Source organism: Malaclemys terrapin, chromosome 6 (assembly GCF_027887155.1).
Source record: "Malaclemys terrapin pileata isolate rMalTer1 chromosome 6, rMalTer1.hap1, whole genome shotgun sequence".
Taxonomy (NCBI): Eukaryota; Metazoa; Chordata; order Testudines; family Emydidae; genus Malaclemys; species Malaclemys terrapin.
Window position 1 is genome coordinate 63,720,449 of NC_071510.1, and position 26,994 is coordinate 63,747,442.

General features: G+C 44.4%; 1 protein-coding gene across 2 annotated transcripts in view; it reads right to left on the reverse strand.

Moving 5' to 3' along the window:
- The window catches only part of DCP2 (decapping mRNA 2), a 35,583-nt gene that overhangs the window by 5,107 nt on the left and 3,482 nt on the right, over positions 1-26,994 (reverse strand). Inside the window, exons 2-10 of one of the 2 annotated variants that reach the window (XM_054032918.1) lie at positions 24,606-24,757; positions 23,015-23,142; positions 22,515-22,613; positions 13,026-13,178; positions 11,057-11,169; positions 10,868-10,975; positions 1,527-1,659; positions 1,020-1,121; positions 346-397 (exon numbers count right to left, since the gene is read on the reverse strand). In XM_054032918.1, coding sequence (XP_053888893.1) covers positions 346-397; positions 1,020-1,121; positions 1,527-1,659; positions 10,868-10,975; positions 11,057-11,169; positions 13,026-13,178; positions 22,515-22,613; positions 23,015-23,142; positions 24,606-24,757 — 1,040 coding nt within the window. The remainder of the gene's footprint in view (positions 1-345; positions 398-1,019; positions 1,122-1,526; positions 1,660-10,867; positions 10,976-11,056; positions 11,170-13,025; positions 13,179-22,514; positions 22,614-23,014; positions 23,143-24,605; positions 24,758-26,994) is intronic. The other variant, XM_054032919.1, reaches the window with a different exon arrangement.

Consider the following 26,994-nt stretch of genomic DNA (forward strand, 5'->3'; position numbering starts at 1 on the left):
GTCGGGTGGTGGCAATTTCAGAACAGCCCTTGCACCATCAGCAGCATCAGATGCTCCAGCTCCTATACTACCATGAGAAGCCTTTTCAGTGACCTATTCAAATGGTCACCACCATGGCATGCCTCCCTGAGACCCAGCCCAGATATACAGTGCATCAACGGGATCTATGAGCAATTGTAAATTCCACCATCCTACAGATTTCACAACTAAGGTAAGGCATCTTAAACCTTCATTTAATAAAAGGTTTCCCTTTTCGGCATGTACTGTAATAAGTTGATGCAGTCTCAAATTGTTTCAAGTGAAAAATTAGTATGTTCACATACAAATGAAAATTAATATACTTGCCTGTTTCAAAGTTATCCTGAAGTCTTCTTGGATTAAGTTTTTTTTCACATTTCTGATTAAGAAAGTGAGCATACATTACACTCTTCAAAATACCTGCCTTAATTTCAACAGTACTCAAGGAAATAAACGTAATTAATGGTCTTTTATGGTGACTGAATAAGTTAATGTCATGGGATTTAGGGTTTGTTGAGGCAGAACTTGATCCCATTGTGCCATGGATATAGGTTTGAAGCCTACACTTCAAACTGTAGCCAGGCAGAAAGGAGGGGAGTGACTAGGCATATACTTTACATTTTCAAACACAGTGGTTTTGCCATACCACAGTAAAATATTTATACACTCATTTTTAAGCAGCAGATATTTTGCCATTGCAATGTACAATACTAGACCATTCTCTGTCAAATACCTGGAATATCGCAGGAAGGATCACTTTAATATGCATTAGAATTCAATTACTAAATGCGAATTGGATAAATTATATTATTCAATACTCTGCAAGTGTACATGTATATGGGATGAGAAACGTCAACTGCAGTGCGTACATTGAACACTATCGTTAAGACCTGTTTTCATGGACGTGCAATTTAACATTCCATCACCAAAACCTTAGTTTGCGCACACAGTTAAATGTCACCAAAATTTGTTAATGCAAGAACTATTGCTGTCAATCTTACCAATGTATGGTTCTGTTTCGTTGGCTGACTGTGGACCCCATTTGTCCTCTTCTTTTGGTTAGAAGTGTCTTGATATTGCTTTCTACCATTACCCCTCATGTTCTGAGTCAGCCACACCCAAAAAAGGTAATACAAATAAAAGTTAAGTGCTAGTGTCATATCCCACTACATTATGATACCACTTATATGGCAACTCTCATCCAAGTACCTCAAATCATTTTAAGAATTAGAAACTGAGGCACGAGGAAGTTATAGCTACTGTTCAAGGTTACTCGGCAAGCCAGTGGCAGAGGTTGGAAAAGACTCTCCATCTGTTGATACCCAGTTCCCTGGTCTAATCACTAGACAATACTATTTCCATGATATAATGAAGTCCCATCACTTAAAGAAATAAACCCAAGAGTATCTCCCCCTACAAAAAAATAATAATAATTGAGTCTGAACAAAGCACTACCACTGATTTTAAGGGGTCCAAACAAATCTAATGGATTTGGAAATCAAACCTACCTTTATTTTTAGAGCTTCAGACATCTCAGAATGATTGTTATATGGCTTCTGTTGCTGTGGTTGTCTGTACTTTGTCCACTGGTCTCCTGGAGAGCCATCTGTAAACACCTGCTGGCTATAACGAAGTTTGGATCTATCCCATTAAAAAAAAAAAAAGTTTTATCTGCAGAAGAACTTTGATTCAAGACTATTATGATCAGAACAGAAATACACATTGTTCTGCTTCTCCAGACAATCTTACAAGATAAGCTAAAGCAGAGAAACATTGGAGCTTAAACTTAATATTCTCTCCACTCACTAAACTGGTTTTGCTTATTGGGGAAGAGTTATGCACAAAGGGGAAAAAATATGACTTCATAAAGCAACAGTATGTGACAAGTAAAAGATAGTTACCTTTTCCGCAACTGGTGTTCTCCAAGATGTGTTGCTCAGGTCTATTCCACAATAGGTGTGCGTGCTTGCCACGTGCACCGGTGCCAGAAGTTTTTCCCTAGCAGTACCCATAGGGGAGCAACCCAGCGACCCCTGGAGTGGCACCTCCATGGCGCGGTATAAGGGGCGCTGCACGCCCCCCGCATCCTCAGTTCCTTGTTGCCAGACAACTCCGACAGAGGGGAAGGAGGGAGGAATGTGGAACAGACATGAGCAACATCTCGAAGAACACCAGTTACAGAAAAGGTAACTGTCTTTTCTTCTTCGAGTGATTGCTCATGTGTATTCCACAATAAGTGATTCCAAGCTATATCTGTTGGAGGTGGGTAGGAAACCACAAATTCTCAGGACGAAGCACAGCCCTGCCTAACCCGGCATCATCCCTGGTCTGGGAGACGACTGCATAGTGCAAAGTGAATGTGTGAACTGAAGACCACGTGGCAGCCCTACAAGTGTCCTGAATGGGGGACGTGGGCCAAAAAGGCAGCCGACGAGGAGGAGTGCTAGGCAGAGACGGGCTCCACCTAACGAAGGGAGGGAAGAGCATCTTCGCAAGCAGGCTGGCTAACCTAGTGAGGAGGGCTTTAAACTAGGTTCACCGGGGGAAGGAGACCAAAGCCCTGAGCTAAGTGGGGAAATGGGATACCGGGAGGAAACATGAGCAGAAGAGTGCAAGAGGGGAGGACTCCTGTCTCAGACTGAGAAAGTGGGACAATCAGCGAGTTATCTTAAGTGCCTATACACAAATGCAAGAAGCCTGGGAAACAAGCAGGGAGAACTGGAAGTCCTGGCACAGTCAATGAGCTATGATGTCATCGGAATAACAGAGACTTGGTGGGATAACTCACATGACTGGAGTACTGTCATGGATGGATATAAACTGTTCAGGAGGGACAGGCAGGGCAGAAAAGGTGGGGAAGTTGCATTGTATGTAAGAGAGGAGTATGACTGCTCAGAGCTCCAGTATGAAACTGCAGAAAAACCTGAGAGTCTCTGGATTAAGTTTAGAAGTGTGAGCAACAAGGGTGATGTTGTGGTGGGAGTCTGCTATAGACCACCGGACCAGGGGGACGAGGTGGACGAGGCTTTCTTCGGGCAACTAGCAGAAGTTACTAGATCGCAGGCCCTGGTTCTCATGGGAGACTTTAATCACCCTGATATCTGGGAGAGCAATACAGCTGTGCATAGACAATCCAGGAAGTTTTTGGAAAGTGTAGGGGACAATTTTCTGGTGCAAGTGCTGGAGGAACCAACTAGGGGCAGAGCTCTTCTAGACCTGCTGCTCACAAACGGTGAAGAATTAGTAGGGGAAGCAAAAGTGGATGGGAACCTGGGAGGCAGTGACCATGAGATGGTTGAGTTCAGGATCCTGACACAAGGAAGAAAGGAGAGCAGCAGAATACGGAGCCTGGACTTCAGAAAAGCAGACTTTGACTCCCTCAGGGAACTGACGGGCAGGATCTCCTGGGAGAATAACATGAGGGGGAAAAGGAATCCAGAAGAGCTGGCTGTATTTTAAAGAATCCTTATTGAGGTTGCAGGAACAAACCATCCTGATGTGTAGAAAGAATAGTAAATATGGCAGATGACCAGCTTGGCTTAACAGTGAAATCCTTGCTGATCTTAAACACAAAAAAGCAGTTTACAAGAAGTAGAAGATTGGACAATTGACCAGGGAGGAGTATAAAAATATTGCTCAGGCATGCAGGAGTGAAATCAGGAAGGCCTAATCACACTTGGAGTTGCAGCTAGCAAGAGATGTTAAGAGCAACAAGAAGGGTTTCTTCAGGTATGTAAGCAACAAGAAGGTCGTCAAGGGAAGTATGGGCCCCTTATTGAATGAGGGAGGCAACCTATTGACAGAGAATGTGGAAAAAGCTAATGTTCTCAATGCTTTTTTTTGCCTCTGTCTTCACAAACAAGGTCAGCTCCCAGACTGCTGCACTGGGCAGCACAGTATGGGGAGGAGGTGACCAGCCCTTTGTGGAGAAAGAAGTGGTTCGGGACTATTTAGAAAAACTGGATGAACACAAGTCCATGGGGCTGGATGCGCTGCATCAGAGGGTGCTAAAGGAGTTGGCGGATGTGATTGCAGAGCCTTTGGCCATTATCTTTGAAAACTCATGGCGATCGGGGGAGGTCCCAGATGACTGGAAAAAGGCTAATGTAGTGCCCATCTTTAAAAAAGGGAAGGAGGAGGATCTGGGGAACTACAGACCATTCAGCCTCACCTCAGTCCCTGGAAAAATCATGGAGCAGGTCCTCAAGGAATCAATTCTGAAGCACTTGGAGGAGAGGAAAGTGATCAGGAACCGTCAACATGGATTCACCAAGGGGAAGTCGTGCCTGACTAACCTAATTGCCTTTTATGATGAGATAACTGGCTCTGTGGATGAGGGAAAAGCAGTGGTTGTGTTATTCCTTGACTTTAGCAAAGCTTTTGATACGGTCTCCCACAATATTCTTGCCACCAAGTTAAAGAAGTATGGGCTGGATGAATGGACTATAAGGTGGATAGAAAGCTGGCTAGACTGTCGGGCTCAACATGTAGCGATCAATGGCTCCATGTCTAGTTGGCAGCCGGTATCAAGCGGAGTGCCCCAAGGGTCGGACCTGGGTCTGGTTTTGTTCCATATCTTCATTAGTGATCTGGAGGATGGAGTGGACTGCACTCTCAGCAAGTTTGCAGATGACACTAAACTGGGAGGAGTGTACGGATAGGATACAGAGGGACCTAGACAAATTAGAGGATTGGGCCAAAAGAAACCTGATGAGGTTCAACAAGGACAAGTGCAGAGTCCTGCACTTAGGACAGAAGAATCCCATTCGCTGTTGCAGACTAGGGACCAAATGACTAGGAAGTAGTTCTGCAGAAAAGGACCTGGGGGTTACAGTGGACGAGAAGCTGGATACGAGTCAACAGCGTGCCCTTGTTGCCAAGAAGGCTAACGGCATTTTGGGCTGTATATGTAGGGGCCTTGCCAGCAGATTGAGGAACATGATCATTCAACATTGGTGAGGCCTCATCTGGAGAGCTGTGTCCAGTTTTGGGCCCCACACTACAAGAAGGATGTGGAAAAATTGGAGTCTAGCGGAGGGCAACAAAAATGATTAGGGGGCTGGAGCACATGATTTATGAGGAGAGGCTGAGGGAACTGGGATTGTTTAGTCTGCAGAAGAGAAGAATGAGGGGGGATTTTATATCTGCTTTCAACTACCTGAGAGGGGGTTCCAAAAAGAGGATGGATCTAGACTGTTCTCAGTGGTAGCAGATGACAGAACAAGGAGTAATGATCTCAAGTTGCAGTGGGGGAGGTTTAGGTTGGATATTAGGAAAAACTTTTTCACTATGAGGGTGGTGAAGCACTGGAATAGGTTACCCAGGGAGGTGGTGGAATCTCCTTCCTTTGAGGTCTTTAAGGTCAGGCTTGACAAAGCCCTGGCAGGTATGATTGGCCCTGCTTTGAGCAGCGGGTTGGACTAGATGACCTCCTGAGGTCCCTTCCAACCCTGATATTCTATGATTCACAATTGGAGGCGGAGGGATTCCCGCCAGATCATAACAGGTACAGATGCACAAGGTGATCCAGTTGGAGAGCCGCTGAGTGGAGATTGGCCAACATTTCATGCGCTCGGCCGAGGCAATGAACAGTTGTGAGGACTTTCTGAATGCCTTAGTCCGCTCCAGGTAGAAAGCCAGAGCCCGTCTCACATCCAGCATGTGAAGGTGGCACTCCTCACTGGACGCATGGGGCTTGGGGCAGAGGACCAGCAGAAAAATGTCCCGACCCATGTGATAGGCAGAGACCACCTTTGGGAGGAACGAGGGGTGTGGGCGGAGCTGGACCTTGTCCTTATGAAACACTGTGTACAGGGGCTCGGAGGTCAGGGCCCTGAGCTCGGAGACCCAGCTAGCTGATGTGATCGCAACCAGGAAGGCCACCTTCCACGAGAGGTGTGACTAGGAGCACGTGACTAGCGGTTCAAACAGGGGCCCTGTGAGATGGGCTACCACCAAGTTTAGGTCCCACTGCGAGACTGGGGGCCTAACATAAGGGAAGAGACGATCCAACCCCTTAAGGAATCAGCCAGTCATAGCATGGGAGAATACCCTGTGGCCCTGCACCAGTGGATGGAAGGCCGATATGGCCGCCAGGTGTACCTTGACTTACAAGGGCACCAGGCCCTGGACTCTAAGGTGAAGGAGGTAGTCCAGGGGATGGATTGGAGTGGCCACCGGGGAAATGCCCTGCTCATCTGCCCATCTGGAAAACTGAGACCACTTTGCCAAATAGGCTCAGCGCATGGAGGACACGCTGAACCCCTTCTGAGCACGTCTTTTCCTCCCTATCTAACCATTGAGCAGCCACACCATGAGGTGGAGTGCCACTAGGCTGGGATGGAGGCGGCGGCCCTGGTCCTGGGAGAGCAGGTCCAGGCAGTACGGCAACAGCCACGGCGGGGTGACCACCGGGCCCGTGAGGGTCCCGTACCAATGCTGTGTGGACCATGCTGGGGCAATCAGAAGGACCCGGGCCTTGTCCGTCTTTATCTTTTCCAGAACCTTGCCAATCAGCAGGAATGGGGAAAAGGCACAGAGAAACTGGCTTGACCAGGACAGGAGAAAGACATCGGAAATAGCGCCCCGTCGCAGCCCTCCATCCCCCCGCCCTGGGAGCTAAACCGGGGACAGCGACGGTTCTGCCGAGTCGCGAACAGGTCCGCCTGGGGAGTTCCCCACACTTGGAAAACTCTGTGCACCACCTCTGGGTGGAGAGACCACTTGTGCTGAGAGGAGAAGCCCCTGCTCAAGCAATCCGCCCGCGCGTTCCAGGCGCCCGGCAGATGGAAGGCCTGTAGGCAGATGTCATGGGCTATACACAAGTCCCAGAGCCTGAGGGCTTCGCAGCAGAGAATCGGGCTCTGCCTTGCCTGTTGATGTAGAATATCGAGGACGTGTTGTCCGTGAGGACCCTGATCACCTGGCCTTCCAGGTGTGAGCAGAAGGCCATGCACACCAGCCGTACGGCCCTGAGCTCCTTGACGTTTACATGGAGGGTCAGATCCTAAGCCGACCGCAGATCTTGGGTCTGAACATTCCTCACATGGGCCCCCCATCCCAGGTCCGACGCGTCGGACACCAGCTCCAGTGACGGGGCCCTGCCCCTGAACGGGACCCCTTGGAGCATGTTTCTCGGGGAGGAACAACCACCATAGGGAGGTGATCACTGGTTCAGGTACCGTGAGGACTTTGTCCATCCTATCCCTGGCCTGGGAGAACTCCGAGGCCAACCAGAGCTGGAGGGGCCTCATCCTGAGTCTGGCGTGACAGACCACATACATGCACACTGACATATGACCCAAGAGCTAGAGGTACGCTCTGGCTGTTGTCACTGGAAACCTTGTGACCGTGTCAATGAGCCCCTTCAGGGTTTCGAACCTGTCCGGTGGGATGGAGGCTCTGGCTGACAAGGCATCCAGGACTGCCCCAATAAACTCTATGCATTGAACTGGGACTAACGTGAACTTATGTTGTTTACCAACAGGCCCAAAGTGGTGCACATGGACAGAAGGAGCGCCACGTGATCCCGCACCTGCGACCGGGAGCTGCCCTTGACCAACCAGTCGGCCAGATAGGGGAAGATCTGGACCCCGGGCCACCACCACCAACGTACATTTCGTGAATACCCTCATGCAAGGGGTCCCCCAGGAGGGATGGGGGCAGGGAGTGGTTGGGCGGGGAGGAAGTAAACAGGAGGGTGTAGCCCTAGGAGATGGGAACTGGCAGGGCGCCCCCAGGCGTCCTGTCAAAACCACCTTTTCCCTACCTGTTTCCCCTTTGAGGATTCAGGCTGGGGAGCAGTGTGAGACTGCCTTTGTGGGCAGCTCTTATAGACTCCTGACTTCTTATAAGCAGTCTCATATTTTGGGTGGGTGGCCTGAGCGGGAGTCTACTGCGACTTGAACTTAGGTTTATCCGGAGCCAGAACATAGAGACCCAGAGTCTGGAGAGTCATGCGGGAGTCTTTCAGGCCATGCAGTTTTGTATCCGTTTGTTCTGCAAACAGAGCTTTACCGTCAAACGGAAGATCCTGCAGGGAGGTCTGTGCCATGCTGGACAGCCCAGAGAGCAAGAGCCATGACACCTTTCTCATGAACACCACTGAGGCCATGGACCGCGCAGCTGTGTCCACTGCATCCGAAGCTGCCTGCAGGGTTGCCTTGGTAGCCATAGTACCCTCCTCCACCAGCGCTTTGAACTCCTTCCTGTCGCGCTCCTGGAGGGAGTCCTCGAACTTGGGCAGGGAGCCCCACAGATTGAACTCATACCGGCCCAGGAGAGCCTGGTGGTTCACCACTCGTAACTGGAAGCTCGAGGACAAATAAATTTTCCTTCCAAAAGAGTCCAGCCTCCTTGAATCTTTATTTTTTGGGTAGGGGCTGGCTGGCCCTGCTGCTCCCTGTGGTTGACCGACTCGACCACCAGGGAGTTAGGAGCAGAGTGGGTGTAAAAGTATTCATGCCCCTTGGTGGGTACAAAGTACTTGCATTCCGCTCTCTTAGAGATGGGAGCCAATGAGGCCGGTGTTTGCCACAGGGCATTTGAAATTTTTGCCACCCCTTCATGGAGAGGGAAGGCCACCCTGCCCAGTGCCGAGGAGGACAGCACATTAAACAGGGAGTCCAAGGGCTCCACCTCCAAGCAGAGGAGATGGAGGAGGCTTGATGCCACCCTTTTTAAGAGTTCTTGGTGGGCCCTAAAGTCCTTCTGCGGAACGGAGGGGGGCAGGGCCGTAATTGCCTCATCCAGGGAGGGCAAGGACGCTGGCGCGGTACTTTGGGTGTCCACCAGCACCAGAGGGTCCATCACCTGGTTGGTCTCCAGGCATGGTGCCAAGGATGTACATCCCACCGACTCCTTCCTTGGAGGTCTGGAGAGGGAGGCCGATGGTCCTTCTGAGGCTCCGGCCACCGAGCAAGCCCTCACCGGGGGCTGTGTTGGAGGCCACGGTGCCCACTGGTACCATTAGGCCGGCCACAGGGCCTGGTGCCACTGCACCTACTGAGGCACCGGCAGGGCCAGCTGTTCGGCCTGGCTCATCAATGGACAACTACGAAGGGAGGCTGGGCTGATGTATGACCTGCTGCTGTCCCCAGCCTGAAGGAGCGGCAGCGCTGGGAGCGGTGCCAATCATGGGACCACGATCCCAACATGGAGGACCAGTACCGTCGGTAACAGCTACGCCGCGATTGGCTCCGGTGGTCGGACCTACGGAGGTGGTGTCATTGCAGGGTCCTAGAGCAGGACACCGAAGGGAACAAAATCGATGTCCGTGCCGAGACCGGCTACGATAACCCCTCTGAGACAAGGCCTCTGGCGATGTCTGCCTCGGTCCCGTCAGTGTTCGCTCCTCAAGGTGAAGCAGTGCCGAGAGTCTCGGTCAGACAGAACCCAAACAGACAGCCTGGTGGGCATCAAGGGCGATCCATGTGGACTTCGGCCTGAATGATCGCTGGGTGGTGAACGGCGTTGGGAACGTTCCCTTGACCGAGACCGGTACCGAGCTGGGGGCAACTGCGGAGATCCCAGCAGCGGTTTGCCTCTGGAGCGCAGGGCCGACATCGGCGGTGCTCCTGATACCGGCATGGACATAACATCCCGGGCCACCTGCAGGGCCTCCGGCGTGGAGGGTGTCCAGACATCCGGGGAGGCCTGCTCCGAATGGGCCAGGCTACTCCGCTCAACTTGAGTCGGAGGTCTAGTGGCTTGTGGGGATCGAGGACTGCCCAACATGGATCTAGCCTCTGTCCCGGGTTTACTCTGGTGCCACGGTAAAGAAGGCCTCTTTCTAGCCTTCTTGGCATGCCCCATGGACAGGGAGCGGTGCCAACTAGTTGATGGTGCCAAAGGTCACCATGCAGCGACACCACGGTGCCCGGTGCTGACTCAAAAACCAGTGGGAGAACACTAACCTGTCTAGTCATTCAATGACAGACCTGCGGGTGGCTATATTACAACAGAAAAACTTCAAAAACAGACTCCAACGAGAGACTGCTGAGCTGGAATTGATATGCAAACTAGACACAATCAACTCAGGATTGAATAAGGACTGGGAATGGCTGAGCCATTACAAACATTGAATCTATCTCCCCTTGTAAGTATTCTCACACTTCTTATCAAACTGTCTGCACTGGGCTATCTTGATTATCACTTTTTTCCTCTTACTTAATTGGCCTCTCAGAGTTGGTAAGACAACTCCCACCTGTTTATGCTCTCTGTATGCATGTGTGTATATATATATATATATCCTCAATATATATTCCACTCTATATGCATCTGAAGAAGTGGGCTCTAGTCCACGAAAGCTTATGCTCTAATAAATTTGTTAGTTAGTCTCTAAGGTGCCACAAGTACTCCTGTTCTTTTTGCGGATACAGACTAACACGGCTGCTACTCTGAAACCTTTGCAATTGACATTACTTTGAAATTACTTTTAAATACCATGGCTATTAGTGATTCTTCCTGACTTAGTTCCATCTTTTTTGGCACCTCTCACTCCTTTCAGCACTACACTGATTATTTTAGCAAGTATATCTACCTGTTCTACTTTCTGATAAAGAATTTCTGTTTTATAGAAAGTTTCTCCTTCACTTGCTTTTCACAGTCCCATATAGGAACTCAGGACATTCTCTCAGTTTTGCCATATTCTAAAATTTTCCGTACAGTAGTTTCAAGTACATCAGGGCACTAATTAACCTCTCCATACTACTAACAGTCCTATGGATCTCTTTATAATCTATTATATTAACCCATTCTGAAAAAAAGACTGGACATTCTTCATCTTTGTGTAGCCAAGGATTTATAAAAATGTTGTCGACAGACATGTCAAAATTATCTAATTTCTTACCTTGTTTTCTCCATGTTGAGCTTGGATGGTGTGCTCCCAGTGGATGAAAATCCATTGTCACTATCAGAGGAGTCCCCATATCTTCGAGAAAGCCAATCTCTCAATGGTCTGTGAACAAGTTAGTGTTTTGTCAACAAAATCCAGCATCGTGAAAATAAGAGGCTAGATTTTGGCTTATCCTGAACATACCTGATGAAGGGAATGGCCATGAAAAACTTGTTAGGCGCCAAACCTAGCTTGGACTTTGGGGTCATGTCATTTCTATGGCATGGTAATTTGTCAATTGAGAACCATTCAATGTTCTGAAACACAGAAAAAAGTAATTACTTTAGTGAAGTCATCAAGGGACTTAAGCGAATACACATCATCCACAATGATTTTCTTTAAAATCAAATAACTACAGCAAGAGTCTGAATTAATAAATCATAACAGAGCTGCTAACCAATACAGGTTATTTAAAATAATGTTAGGATCACTTTTCTGACCACAACCACAATGTAACAGACAGTACAAAGCAAGTTTGCAGTGTTGTTGTAGCTGTGTTGGTCCCAGAATGAGAGAGGGACCTGAAGAAGAGCTCTGTGTAACTGAAAAGCCTGTCTTACACCAACAAAGGTGGGCCATTAAAAGATATACCACCTTGTGTCTCTGTTACAATACATAAACACTGTTGGATGACAGAATCCCTAAAATGTGGAATGCAGTACACAATATCTCAGCTATTGAAAGTTAGTTCACTTAAAATAAGGTCTGCAACAACAACAACATAGTTCTTGACTGTGCACTGAATGTCCTAGAGAGAACAATGGTAATTAGAGGATACAAATAACTTTCAAAGCATGTCTCTGTCCCCCCCGCCACCTCACATGATATGCACTCAGGAGAGAGCATGCAACATGCTGAAGGGCCTTTACCCAGAACACAAAATTGGAAATCAAGGTTTTAACTAGACCAGCGGTTCTTAAACTGTGGGTCAGGACCCCAAAGTGGGTCGCGACTCCACTTTAATGAGGTCACCAGGGCTGGCATTAGACTTGCTGGGGCCCTGGGTGGTGGGGCTCAGGCTTCGGCTGCAGCCCTGGATGACAGGGCTCAGGTTACAGACCCCCTGCCCAGGGCTGAAGCCCTTGGGCTTCGCCCACCCTCCCCCCACTTGGGGCCTTGAGCTTCAGCTTTGGCTTCAGTCCTGGGTGGCGGGGCTCAAGCCTTTGGGCTTCAGCTTTGCCCCCCCCCAACCCGGAGCTTGGGCAGGCTCAGGTTGCAGTCCCCGCTCCTGGGGTCATATAGTAATTTTTGTTGTCAGCAGGGGGCCACGTGAAGTTTGAGAACTCCTGAAAGGGGTTTGAGAACCAAGTCAAGAGGGTCCTTAGACAAGGAGCTAGTAATTTACAACTCTGGGGAACCAACCTAAGGGGGAGAAGAGGAATGTTTAATAATGTCCTGTTGTCCCTATTACACTTGTATTCAAAAGATATAGCTAATGTTGGCGTTAAAACTAGTCTTAAAACAAAATTACTGTTAAAGTTTAAATGTTATCCGCATGACGAGAGAAATTCAAGTTTCAGAAGGTGATGAACGTCGTAGGCAGTGACAAGCACTTCTCAGCACATTAGGCACTTTAATTTCTTCTCCATCCCAACAGCTTTATAGAAGTCCACTGAGTTCAGCTCACCCACACAATGGTTGGCTCCCACTGTGTCCCACAGCCAAGTCTACTCTCTGCTACTTATCGTACACTAGATCTGGACTGTACAGACTGCTTACAGAAATAAGGCAAGCCCCATTTTCCTCTTCCAATGCGTAGATTAACGTACAGTATCCTTAAATATTTATATCCTTACAGAAAAATATGTATAAGACATAAAAAAGGTTAACTAAAAAAAATATTTAGGAGAAGAGAAAGTGGGATGTGATTTATTGTTAGTCAGCCTGCACTCCAGTGCCAATGTATGATGGAGCCAGATGTCACAATAAGCAGTTGGCCAGCAATCAGTCTTCACATCAGACCTGCAGAAAGTTGACAAAACCTAAAGTGATGCTGCTTTTTATTCCATTTGGGGCATTCATCACTTTTTGTTTAATATTTAGCTTTAAATCAACCTTTGCTGAGGTAGTAGCATCCTGAAAAATCTTTAGAAATAAATATAACTATGTGTACCCGAATTTCTCTTCTGGTTTTGGGGTTGAATTTTGTGTCCTTTGGAACTCCTGGAATGATGTACAAGCGTGCTAGCTGATCATTGATTCGTAGTTCAATATAGTCATCTTTGCAGATGTAATCTTTGATATCAAAACCAGTTTCTTCAAACACCTGAGAAGCACACAGATCAAATTAGAATTGTTCAAGTCATACTTTCAAATAGATTTTTGAAAGGCTAAATCATCAGAAGGGAACCCTTTATTACTAGTTCTGATAGTGATTGTAATATATTTCATCATGTGTCTGTGCATATGTACAAAGAGCATAACCTCTGTGCATTCAGATTTTGTCCACTGCAGCTCAAGAGTGTGAAGTGGAAAAGAATTTAGATAATATGTGAAAGAGCACGCTAACAAGCAAATACATGGAAACAGCATGCCTGCTTACTGATGATGCTGGACACATGAAAAAGTATTTTACTTCAGACAAAAGTTAAACATATTGGATCTAAAGAGAGTTTAGCCATCCAGAAAGTTATAGGAAAACAAAAACTCCTTACTTGGTTTAGTTCTCTCCCATCCTACAGTACTAATAATGTCCTATGAACCCCCTACAAAATATTCATTCTTACATCAGTTCTTGTATCAAAATTCAGCAGTACCATAAATTAATCTGTATGTTAGTAAATATATATTAAGTTACTAAATTCAAACTGGGCATCCAAGCTGATAATGGGGATATGGAACTCAGAATTACTCAGTCTGCTGACATACTATTACAACCTGTTACTCAGAAGGAATTAAAGTGCTAAGCCTGTCACAGGATCACTATATACACTAAAAAAAAAAGTATATTATGGATCAACATTTTACTGGAGTATTTCACATTTCACCATTGGAGGGGGGAAAAGATCCTACCTCTTAGATATGGACACAAACTAAGACTAGATGTAGATTAAAAAAAAAAAAAAAAATTTCATCCACTTCATATTACACCTCTACCTCGATATAACTCTGTCCTAGGGAGCCAAAAAATCTTACCGCGTTATAGGTGAAACGGCGTTACATTGAACTTGCTTTGATCCACCGGAGTGCGCAGCCCCGCGCCCCCGGAGCACTGCTTTACCGCGTTATATCCGAATTCATGTTATATCAGGTCGCGTTATATCGAGGAAGCGGTGTATAACAATTTATACTCCTACCAGGTATCATTACTGAGACGAGCAGAACGTGTAGTTATAAGATAATAATAATATTGGCGTTTAAGGCTATTATTATTTGCAAAGTAACGGATGGGGTGAGGGGACTCCAGTTTCTCCCCTTCTCACCACACACACCATTTTAGAAACTGAAAAACTAGCATTACTGGAAGCTTTTGATCAGTGCCCTGGACTGAAAATGCCTTACAAAAAAGCAGCCCTGAGGAATCTTAATGAAGACATGTACATCTGTGAACACCACCACCACATACAACAAACTGGTTTGAAGCGAAGTCTGTTCAGCATGACAAATTTAACTGAGATCTGTGCCCACCTCCATATAAACTGGGTCTTCTTGATTAAACAGGTTTTCACAGTCTAGCTTGTCCCTATGGAGTAAGCATTGTTCTCTAGATTATTCATTTTGCCAAATACATAAGAAAAATAATTTGTAAAAATCTATAAATTAAGTCTCTATGTAGTTATGGGCAAACTGTTGGGAGTACAGATTTTCTAGAAGCAACAACCCTGCTTCATATACATTGAAAAATTTTCAAAGATTAATGAAAAGGGAGCAAATTAAAATGCAACTGAGGTCTATCAGTTCCTCCTATGTGGCAAGACCATATTTACAAAAACATGGGAAGCTGTTTCACAGTGAGGAGTAAAGTTTGAGGGTCTGACATAAAAAAGCTTTTAAATAGGAAAGAGTATTATATGCGCTAATAATCTTTAATACAGTGGTTCTCAAAGTTTTGTATTGGTGACCCCTTTCACATAGCAAACCTCTGAATGTGACCCCCTTTATAAATTAAAAACACTTTTTTATATATTTAACACCATTATAAATGCTGGAGGCAAAGTGAGGTTTGGGGTAGAGGCTGACAGCTCATGACTCCCCATGTAATAACCTCGTGACCCCCCTAAGGGGTCCCGACCCCCCAGTTTGAGATCCCCTTCTTTAATATTTAATACATGAAATGGATGACAGATCTAGGAGATTAACACAAAATTTGTGGATATTTCAGTGCCAAAAGAAAGTCAACTTGTTTTACGGTCTCTGGGGACAAATGCAAGAGCTTTATAAAAAAAAAAAAAAAAAGAAAAAGTGACAGTTCGCCTGATGCTATTAACTTCAGACTTGTCTCCTATGCAAAGGGAAAGTGTTGGGTTAGAATAGAAGCTAGGGGAAAAAAATATACAAGTTTTGGTGAATGACGTTCTAAACCAGAGGTGGGCAAACTACGGCCCACGAGTCACATTCGGCCCACGGAACCGTCCTGTCCAGCCTTTGAGCTCCCAGCTGGGGAAGCTAGCCCCTAGCCCCTCCCCTGCTGTCCCCCATCCCCCACAGCCTTAGCTCACCGCACCACCAGCACTCTGGCCCGCCGCTCCTGCCGGGCAGCACGGCGACATGGCTGGCTCTGGGCTGCAAGCTCCTGCTGCTCTGACCAGCATGGTAAGGGAGCAGAGAACAGGATTGGATAAGGGGCAGAGGGTCCCGGAGGGCAGTCAGGGACGAGGAGCGGGGCAGCTGGATAAGGGGCAGGGTGTTCCCGGGTTAGGGATGAGGGGGTCCCAGGAGGGGGCGGTCAGGGGACAAGGAGCAGGGGGGTTGGATGGGTCAGAGGTTTTGAGGAGGGGTAGTCAGGCAGCAGGAAGTGGGAGGGGCGGATAGGGGGCGAGGGCCAGGCTGTTTGGGGAGGCACAGCCTTCCCTACCCAGCCCGCCATACAGTTTCGCAACCCCGATGTGGCCCTTGGGCCGAAGAGTTTGCCCACCTGTTCTAAACTGATGGTTTGTGAAACCAATTCTACCCACAACACAGAAATGAAAACCAAGGTTTTTGTCGGATCAAGCCAATTCTCTCAATGCAGCTCCATGCAAAAGAACAAACAAGAAGATTAAGTGGCAAAAAACTTTGTTAACCCAGAGTCAAGGTTGCCTGGTTCTAGTTTGTGCCCCTCCAGAATATCAAGTTCCATGATACCTCAATTTGTGAAAACCAGGAAAAACAGAGTTAAGATACATTCCTACATAACCTTAACTCTGCACCTCCTGGAGCAGTCAATAGCCACTGAGAATTATCTGCATGCACTCCAGCTGTATTCACTGTTAGCTGTATTAAACAATGAAGGAATAACTCGAGCAGCTTTGAAGACTCGTCATTGGGATATGAGAAGATCTGGTGGGCTGTGGCCTCTCAGGGTGCAAGTGAGTCTCTCTTCCTAACCCATCAAAGGAAAGAGGTGCATTTGTAAGGAGTATGCCTTATTTCAGTTGCATTGTGTAGGCTGCGTTAGTAGCAGGGCACAGGGCTCTTCTTGCCATGGAAATTGTCAGTTGTTAGGTGAGCATGGTCTGTTAGTTAATGAGAGATAAGTGACAATTATAGTGTTTGATGCTCTTGTCCCTGAAGAATCCCATTTGAACTAGTATTTGCACACATGCGGGGGGGGGGGGGGGGGGGAGACGGACGGACGGACGGGACTTTTCTGGAGGTGTCACAACCCGAGTAAATTTGCCTAATCAGCCCCTGCTGTTCTTCTATTTACCCTTCCCATGGAAATACTTGCAATCACACAGTAACACATACACAACTTCATTTTCGATACAATGAAATCCAAAGATGTTTAAACTAATTCAATAAGGTTTAATTCAACTCAAAGTTCACTTGAGCATATTGCAGGCAATTGTCAGTCTGCCCCAATGTATTGTCAAATATTGTATAGCAGTGCACAATCTTGTCACTGGTGGTAGTAGCTTTTAAAATACAGAAGTACAAAATGAATTCATTTACAACAGCCTTCTTTAGTATATACTCCTGGTAGAATTCTGCGCCAAAAAAAATTAAAATTCTGCATATAGTATTTTTAAATTCTGCATATTTTATTTGTCAAAACAACAATATAATCATGCCAGTTTCAATTATTTTGGCAATTTATTTCAAAATACCTGTCAGCAAGTATATCTAACAATACAGACAACAAAAAAAGATTCAGGCTATGTTTTTTGACAAATAGATTCCTTACTAGGCATATTTATACAAAACTGAGTAATAATTCATTTACACTACAATACAGAAACATAATTCCCACACCCCACAGCAGCAGTGCAAAGGCTTGGGGGAAATCAGAGGTAATTGAGGAGCTAAGAGACAGGGAATTAATTGCTGGGAAGGAGCCTGGGAGTGAACCTGAAGGGTTGCTGGGTATGGGTGGGAGAAGTATGGAACAAGTGTTTGTTTGGGGGGGGGGGGGGGCTGGAGAGCCTACCCCATACAGATCCTGGCTGACCCCTAGCCTCTCCCATTCAGTCAGGCACATCTGCCACCCCGTCCCTGTATTCTTCCTCCCATTCAGCCAATGGCTCAACCCTGTCACCCCACTAGCTCCTCTACCCCCACCTGTCTGTCCCCCCCAGCACTACCCCTTCTAGTCTATGTGACACCACTACCACCCCCAGCAGCCCAGGTGTTCCACTCTGTCTGTGCGCCCTCACTTGGCCCCGAGGGCAGTGCACTGTGCAGCCACTGGCCCCTCCGACCCTGAGCTCACTGTCCTCTCTTCTGGTGCCCCAGCAGCCCCACGGGAGGAGGGGGGGGGGAAAAGGGGGAGTAACACGATAGGTGTAACTGCAGTACCTCCCCAGCAGAATCTGTTTTCTGCAGGGGATGGGTGACAAAATCTGCAGGGGACATGCATTCTGCATGTGTGCAGAATTCCCACAGGAGTAAACACCTTTAGGGTACATCTACATGACAGATACTACACCAGCTTAGTGATGTTGGCCTAACTCTGTAGTGTAAATGCAGCCTATGCTTAGAGAAGGGATTTTCCATTGGTGTAAAAGCACCACCGTCCTGAAAAGTAGCTACATTGACAGAAGCATTTTCCCATCAACATAGCGACGTCTACACTAGGGATTAGGGTAGGTCTAGATACATCAGTCAGGAGTGTTGTTTTTCATACCCTGACAGATGTAGTTATTAAGAGTTCAGTTGACAAAGCTACAGCAAGGTCTATGCTTATTAGCTGACTTGACCCAGTCTTAATTTTGTAAGTTAGAATTCATTTTAAATTTTTCTTGCATGGGAATGGACTTAATAGTATAACATATGTCCCATCTTCATATTTTTGGCACTGTAACCAGTACCTGAGTTCTGTAATTTATAGTTCAAAGAAAACAACCAAGTTACAGATTTTGCACCATTTTTATGTCACCTGTTATAGTGTAGCTGGGGGTCTTGCAGCTTATCTAAATTTGTTTTCTGTATCTCATACTTGATTTACAACATTAATGTACATTTTTATGATGCTCAAAGTGATTCTCCTTATCCATCTTTATATCTATGAGCATAATTGTCTTTTAACCTCTCCCTGTACATTATTTTAGATTAGAGTCTGTCTAGATGACATTACAGTGGACCCTTAGGTCTACTATAGTTAAGGTCAAGACCAGCTTTCTGTTTAAAACTCAACTCTTTCAAGTACTGTAAAATCTGTTATTTGGATTGCCATGAAATTTGGTGTGCCTCATGGGAGCATTGGCTAGGGCTAATGATCCAAATTTGGGATTTTTTGACCAAGGAGTTCCTGAGATAGCTGGTTTTGTTTTTGTTTTTTTTTTTTGGGGGGGGGGGGGAGAATAACTCTCTCTCAAGGATGACACATTCTACTAGCATATTTTTTGCCCAGAGCTGGAGCTCAAACTATGGCTCTAATCCTGGAACAAGAGTCTCACTCACTTGAGGGTTACTCCTCATGAGCGTATGGCACCATCTAGCCCTTCAGGGGAACAAAATTCAGAATCATACTTGCCAAAGAATTTGCTTCTTCAGTTAGGCGTGTGCCTAGTGCTCTTCAAATAAATGGATTATACTGGGCATGTGCAGACAGAGGACACAAGAGAATTTGTAGGTGGATAGTTTTCACTGCAGCTGCATAAGCAGTAAGTCTTTCATTTTAAATCCATCCACCTAGTGTCATCTCAAGTCCTATGTGAGGCAGAAATATGGAAGAAGTCAGAAGGCATACTGCTAAAATCTGTATGTCGGTGGGGCGATTAGAAATCTAATCAAAATATGGTTGGACAAAAATTAGACATGCAAATGGTTGCTGAGATGGGATTGGGGGTGGGGGAATAGGGGAAAGGGGTTGGGAGGGACTCAGGTGAAGTAGGGTAAGGACATTCGGAAAGGAAACATGAGGTGAGTTGCAGGGGAACTGAGGGAGAACAGGGGCAGTGGTTCCTGTCAGCCCCCTCCTGTGTGCACGTACTGGCACCTTGTGGACCTCTGAGCACTTCTCACTGGTCCCTCATGGGAGCTGGGATATATGGGGATCTTGCCCTTCTGGGGGTGTCCGAAGCTGGAGGAGGCCTCTGCCCCTTTATTGCAGTCTGTTCCCCGCATTCCTTCTCATGAGCCAGGTTTGGGGGATCTCCACCCTCTAGGGGTGTTTGTGCCCATCTCCCTACCCCCTGCATGTGAGGTGGGATTCGAGGGGCTTATCCGTCGCGGGGATCTGAGCCCTTCTTCCTGCTCCCCATAAAATCCCTGGGAATCCCCCCATAAGCATCCAGGGAAGCTCTGCCCCTCTGCATGTGAAGCTGAGAACAGGCATACTAGGAGCATGCACCAAGCACCAGCTACCGACACTGGGGTGAGAAGTTAAGACTGGGCATGCTTGATGAAACTCACAGGCTGCTCAATACAGGGGGAGGAAGATGGGAACATCCACTGACATGAATGGTCCACTTTACATCTCTCAGAGATTCCTGTGCTTTCACGGTTATCCTGTGCTGGGGATCTGCATGCAGCAAAGCAGTTAATGTAACAGAGGAGTGCCAGCTATGCTAAAGCTGAGATTGAGACAACTTTTCTTTATTTAGAAATTAAGCTCTTCAGAGACTGCGTATTTTAAATATTGGTGACGTACCTATTGCTATATGAATAATGCTCTACACTCAAGCACCGTGTGCAAGTCGGACAATCCCTTGACATAGTCTGACCTTATTTTCCTCCTTATATGAAGCTTCAGGTATCCTCCAAAATAGCCTGAGTAAGATGGTAGACACACTCCAGAAATTAGAAATGAAAAGCCTATGATTCACCCATTCTTTCAACAGGTATACCTAGAAAAGCTATGAATCCTTAGGGTACATCTATACTTACCCGCTGGTTCGGTGGCAAGCAATCGATCTGGGATCAATTTATTGCGTCTTGTCTAGACGCGATAAATCGATCCCGGAAGTGCTCGCCGTCGACGCCGGTAATCCTGCTCCGCGAGAGGAGTAGGCGGAGTTGACGGGGGAGCCTGCCTGCCGTGTGTGGACCCACGGTAAGTACCTTTACGTTCGAACTAAGATACTTCGACTTCAGCTACGTTATTCACATAGCTGAAGTTGCGTATCTTAGTTCGAACTGGGGGCTTAGTGTGGACCAGCCCTTAGATACTCATTTAATCCAGATAGGAAACTTCTAATGCTTTTAGTTTTTACAACCTTCCTTTGGTAATCTAATTCCATCTCCCAATAACTCCTTGAGTGCAGCATGAGACTTTATTAGCCCTATCTTTACATAACTACAAATATTATTAGTCATAAAATTAATATAACCTCTTTTTACATGCAGCTGTGTTATGTTCCTAGCTTTCCTCAACAGTAAATTCCATAGTGACTAAAACCCAAAAAGCCTCTATCTGAAGTACTGTCTTAACCTTTTCCTGACATTTACTTACAGTACCCCCTTGTTCCAGTATTACAGAACAACTTAAGTGGCAGCAGTGAAGTTGGAAGTTTATTAATATAGTGTCTTAGCCACAGGCCACTGTGCATAGTACAATAAATACAAGTTTTAAATGGACAGAACTCCAAAACAAATTCAAATTTTAAAAACACAAAAATTGAAAACACAAGAGTAACCATTCTCTAAAGTCTGTTTCAGCTTTAAAATCAGCACACCTAAAACAATACATGAAAATGAGATAAAATATTAAGAGTACATTATTTCATTTGGGTCAAAACAGAATGGATAATCAATTTAAAAAAAAATAAAAAATCAGATTTTCAATTTCAGTTAAATACTGGGTTTTAGTTAAATAAATCTATTTAAAATAAAATTTGACATGATGACAACCTATGTTAAGGTCTAAACTTACTATAATCTATTAAAATAATTTAAATTAAATGCAAAAAATATTAATCAGTACATATTTGCTGCCAAGTTTTAACGAAAGTCAATCTCCTGAACTGGTGGAAGTCATTGGCTAAGCATCTGGAACCAGAGTTTGTTAAAGCCCTAAACCCGCTTTTTACAGCAGTAGTCTCTTCTGCCGGTGAAAAGAAAATATTTTCTTCATTTCAGTTTATTCAACAAGTTCAGTTCAATGATTAGTTCATTGAAAGTTAAGAAACCAACAGGGGGTTGAAATAGCACAAAACTTGTTTTCCTCTTCTAATCTATGAATAAAAAACTATTTAAGAGTTCTAAAATCTTGAAGGACGTGATGACCAAAAACAATCAGTTCAATTAATTAAATAAAGATCATACTTTAATAGATCAATTATAAATACAAAACATTTTGATAAACTTTTTTTCCCTTACGTATCCAGCACTTAAAGGTAGTTTTATTTAATACAAGCAAAAATGTTGTTTGTGTGTACTAAACTGAATTTGAATGTCCATCCAAACAGAGCTTGACAAAAATCACAAAAAAAAAAAAAAATAAATAAATCTAGTAATTAAGAAATGCATCTTTCATCATTTTCTAAAATAAAAAAATTTCAAAATTAAGAATCTGAAAAAGGTAAAGTAAGCTAATTGCTTACTTTTAAAGAAATGTGTATACATATGTGTATCCTGGTTAGCAAAAAGATACATTAAATTTAATGTAAAGGCTATGCTTACTTGCTTGAATGGTTACCAACTAATTAAAATCAGCCTCTCTTTAGGAACATAATAAAATGTATAAATGCAAAACAATCAAAATTGGTTATTTAAGTCAATGTTTCCTACTTTGCTGATTTAAATCAATCCATCATGGGTCAAACATGGCCTCTCTTTCACATACGTTTTTCTTATTTAGGGGACCAAATGCTACAGCAGTAGATGCCAACAAGACTACATAATTTAATAGGAGCTTTCTGTAGAAAGACACCACCAGATTGCTAGAATTTCTTTTTGGTGTGCATGAAAATCCTACTCTCAATATGGGTGAAGGGAACGTATGTTAAACTACTTTGTCTTAAAGAAAAAGGATTTAAATGTAGGGGTAAGGAATTTTTAAACATTCATCAATGGAACTCACCTCTCTAGCTGCACAGTCATGTGGAGCCTCTTCTTTATTTACTTTCCCTTTTGGAAATCCCCAGCCAGACTTTGCTAGATATCCTTGAACCAGCAGTACCTGCAGAAACCAAGCAATGCAGTAGTGAAATACCCATTAATCTCATAGATTTGACTCAATTCCCAAAGTGATACTTTTGGTTGGAGGAAGAGACCTTTTGCCTGGTATTAGCATATGTTCATTAGCATTACAGCTTACTAGATTTAGCAATAATTACAAACTTTAGTATAGGGTTATATTAAAAAATATATAAAAATAAAGTTTGGTGTAAAGACAAGGAAAATGTGCAGCTGCCTTTGGTACAATGGTAATAAAGATACACCCAGCAAACCAGCGATGTACAGAAACTCAATACAAATGTGAAAAGATAATGTTTATGATTGTTAAAAAGCTAGTTAACATCCTTTCCGCCCAGCCCTCACCATCTTGTATAAAATGTCACAGATTAGTTTTACACTTACATTTTCAAGTGTCTCATCAAGAATAATTGCACCATAGGTTGGTACTCCCATTTTATACTCTTTCCACTCATCCAAAACCCTTTGCACATCTTCACCTTGAGGCAGTAAAAAAGGGCAATGGCTAAAGAGTATAGAAACATGTCAAGGAAACTAACTGCACACCTAGACCCACCCAAGACCAATGTTTACAAGTACTGCTTTCTATACGGAATAGGGTTTTATTTTCTAGATGTGTTTATTTGGAATCAGAAATTAAGGTAGAACAAATAATCCAATACTGAGTTATATTCTGCAGATTCATGGAGCAAACAGTGATTTACCAACTCCAACACAAGCCATTTATACAATGGTTCCTCTTTAAAGTTAGAGATGCCTTCCTTTGTTCAAAGGAAAGTACCCCAATAGTGGGATTTTTTTTTTTTTTTAAACGTAGCCAAGTTCTTACCATGAGAAAATTTTTAAAACGGCAGAAGTAAAATTAAAGACACGTACCCTATTCTGATAAGCTATTTTTGTAAATCAAATATTCTGATTGTTTTAGTGAAGCATGAGTCCTCAAATGGGAGCTGGAACAAAGATGCTTAAGCATTATAAAAGCTGGAATACTGCATGCTATATTGGTTCCCACAGTTGATAGCCAAACTATCATAAAAACCATACTTAAGAAGTTACGAATAAGGCTAAGATTTTGTCATGGATATTTTTAGTAAAAGTCAGGAAGAGGTCATGGGCAATAAAGAAAAACTCATGGAAGCCCATGACTTGTCCCTGACTTTTACTAAAAATATCCATGATAAAATGGGAAGGGACTGGGCAGCTGCGGAGTAGCTGGGAGCCTCAGCTTGGGGGCCTGCTGCCTCAGCTCCTAGCCACAAGGACTGAAGTCACGGATTCCATGACTTCCACAACCTCAGTGACAAAACCGTACCTTATGATCTAATCACATTTAAAATAATGTTGCTTAAGCCATGTGTTCAGGTTTAAGACCCTTCATGAACATGATTTAAAACCCGCCATAAAAAAAAGATGTAAATAATTTGAATTACTATATAAACACATCCTGAAAAAGCCACACTGCAAATGGCACAACCCCTCACAGTTACACACCATCCCCAGCCATGTGAAAGCCAGATAATTTATACTACTTCTAGCAGAATTAACACCCATTGCAGTTTCTCCATGGAAATCCATGAAGTTAGGGGAGGGAATATGTCACAGAGAGAACATTATATTAAGGCCCTCCTGGCCTTGACCATGCTGAATACAGAAGGAAGTCTTGACTGTTAACTCTGTTACAGGATGAAGTCATAAACGGCCTCAAAGCAGGCAATAAACTGTTGAATTCTCAGGGCTCTTGGGAAGCTGGGGAAAAGATACTGAGTGTTTTGTTTTTTTTTTAATGCTGTAATATTATGGCAGCTATGAACATTAAAAGACTTTCTAATGAAGCCAGTTTTATGTCACTCAAACAAACAAAGGGACTGTTGTGCAAGCAGTTACTCAGGAAAACAAGATTTCACTACTATACTTCAGTATACATTTTATCCACAAGCATTGAAAAAAACAGTAATTGTATCAATAAAAAGGATATCAGCTTTAGCAAAGTCTCTTATCCCACACTGAGGTAATCCTGGTGTGTTCTGCATGTAGAAATCCAAGTAAAACCAATGGGCAAGTTCAATCTGAAAACACACTCTGATTGCATTGTCTCTTTCCTCACTCGGAATGTGCAAAATAAATCGACTGCCGGAGGGAAAGAAAAAAAAAAGGGGGGGGGGGGGGAGGAGAGAAGAGAGCTAGATTAACAGAATTTGCAGATATAAGTTTTCAAAATGATATCAAACACTCAAAATGCATTACAGCATGGAGTTTCAAACTATAATGTATGGACCCCAGATGCAGTAGTAGTCTGCACAATTAAAGGTTTTGAAATTCACGAAGCGGGGGCTTTTAGTATTGGGAGGGAAAGCAGATAATGAGATGCTCTCTCTTACAAAGTTGCATTCAGAATGAACAATGGAGAACCCCTGGGTCACAACAACAAAACTAGAAACAAATCAATCTAAAATAAAATGTGGGGACAAGGGTAGGGACAGCCCATCCAATCAACTGGTACACATAAAAAAAAAAAACGAATTTTAAACTCTCAGTAAAGATGTTTAATAAACTCAGATTAGGTGTGCTAAAATACACTCATCATGGACACTGTCAGGTTAAAGAAATACCAAAAATGTTTCCTCACCTGGTATTAACACCATTAGGAGTTATTAAAAATACTGTAACAAAATCTAATCTATTTTGCCCACCATTTATCTTCACTTTTAATGCACAGTTTTCTCACTTTGAAGCTAGCAGTGGACAGGTTAAATAGAACTGGTTGGTTTCCCTGTACATTGTCACCTTCTCATGTACTAACACAGGGGTCAGCAACCTGCGGCACATGTGCCAAAGGCGGCACGCGAGACGATTTTTACTGGCACGCTGCTGCCAGCTGGGGTTCCGGCCGCCGGCCCAGCTCAGCCCGCTGCCTGAGAGGTGAACAGAAACCTAGGTTGGCAGAGGGTTGAGTGGGGCCGGTGGCCGGGACCCAGGCAGGCAGGAGCCGGCGGACGGAACCCCAGACCAGCAGTGGGCTGAGCAGGGTGGCAGAAAGAACCCCAGACCAGCAGCGGCTCACCCGCTGCCGATCTGGGGTTCCGCCGGCTCCTGCCAGCCCCGCTCAGTCCACTGCCAGCCGGGGGTTCCGTTCACCACTGTTTTAAACCCAACTTTTGAGATTTGCAAGATAAGCCCCATAGGTGGGCATGGGATGCTGATGCAACAGCTAAGAGTCAGAAAGATTGTTAATTTTTATAAGTTTTAATTATATTGAATAATCCCATATAAAAAAGTAAATTTTGCCAGGCCTGCTGCATGATGGTTCTCTTCTACTGAAATAACTGTATGCTTTAACAGACAACATTTTCAAGACTTATTATTATTCTAAGCACAGGATGTAGCATTCTGGCAAGTTAGAGAAAAATGTATTTTTCTATTTAATAAGTTTGTTTACTTTGTGAATTTCACTGTTTGATGGTACATGCCCTTCCCAAAAGGTTATTTTCCAATGACAGCAACATAAACATGAACATCAAATTCAAGAAGTAACATACAGGAGAGCATCCAGAGAGAAATGGCGAAAGGACCAGAGCACGATCTGCTCTCAGGCCCAATCATAAGAACACCAACAGGAAAACAGAAATCCCACCCCACCCCGCTTTTTTTTTTTTAAGTTAATGTAGAACATACCCATGCACATAGTATCCAATAAATCAGCAACACAGCTCAACGTTAAGGTAAACTGCAATTTTTAAAAAGAACAGGAATTATCTGCCAGTTACTGCAGTGGAGAAGCCATATAACTTCCCAGCAATGTTTGCTGGGTATACGCTTGTAATTTATTACTGTTACAACATCAAGTTGATGAGCCTTTACATAAACCAGACTGACAATTTTGCTTAACAGTGGAATTATCCTTTTAAACAATTTCAACTTCGCAGTTCATTGGAACAAAAAGGAAAAGGCTGGGGAAAGCAAAGGAAAAAATTATAAAAACCGAAAAAAAACTTTAGGATATCTGGTCTATAGCCATCAATGAAGAAATGGGTTTCAACCATGTTCACCACAGACAGAATACACTGTTAGAGACTATGATTAATATTAAATTAACAGCTGTGACATGATATGGAAGATCTTATTTTAGAACTTATATTACCATTTGAACAGAGATCAGATTCCTTGAATGATGTAGTCTTTGGTCCTTTGTTCTAGAATTATCTGTCCTCATCTGGATTGAATTTAACTCTAGTGTTATGTTGTATATAGTTACACTCTGATCACATAATAACCTATGCAATAAATTTCATATTAAGATAACGGATAAAGTGATTTTTAAAAATGCTTTCTTCAGACTGTACAGATTCAAGCACATTACTAGTGGT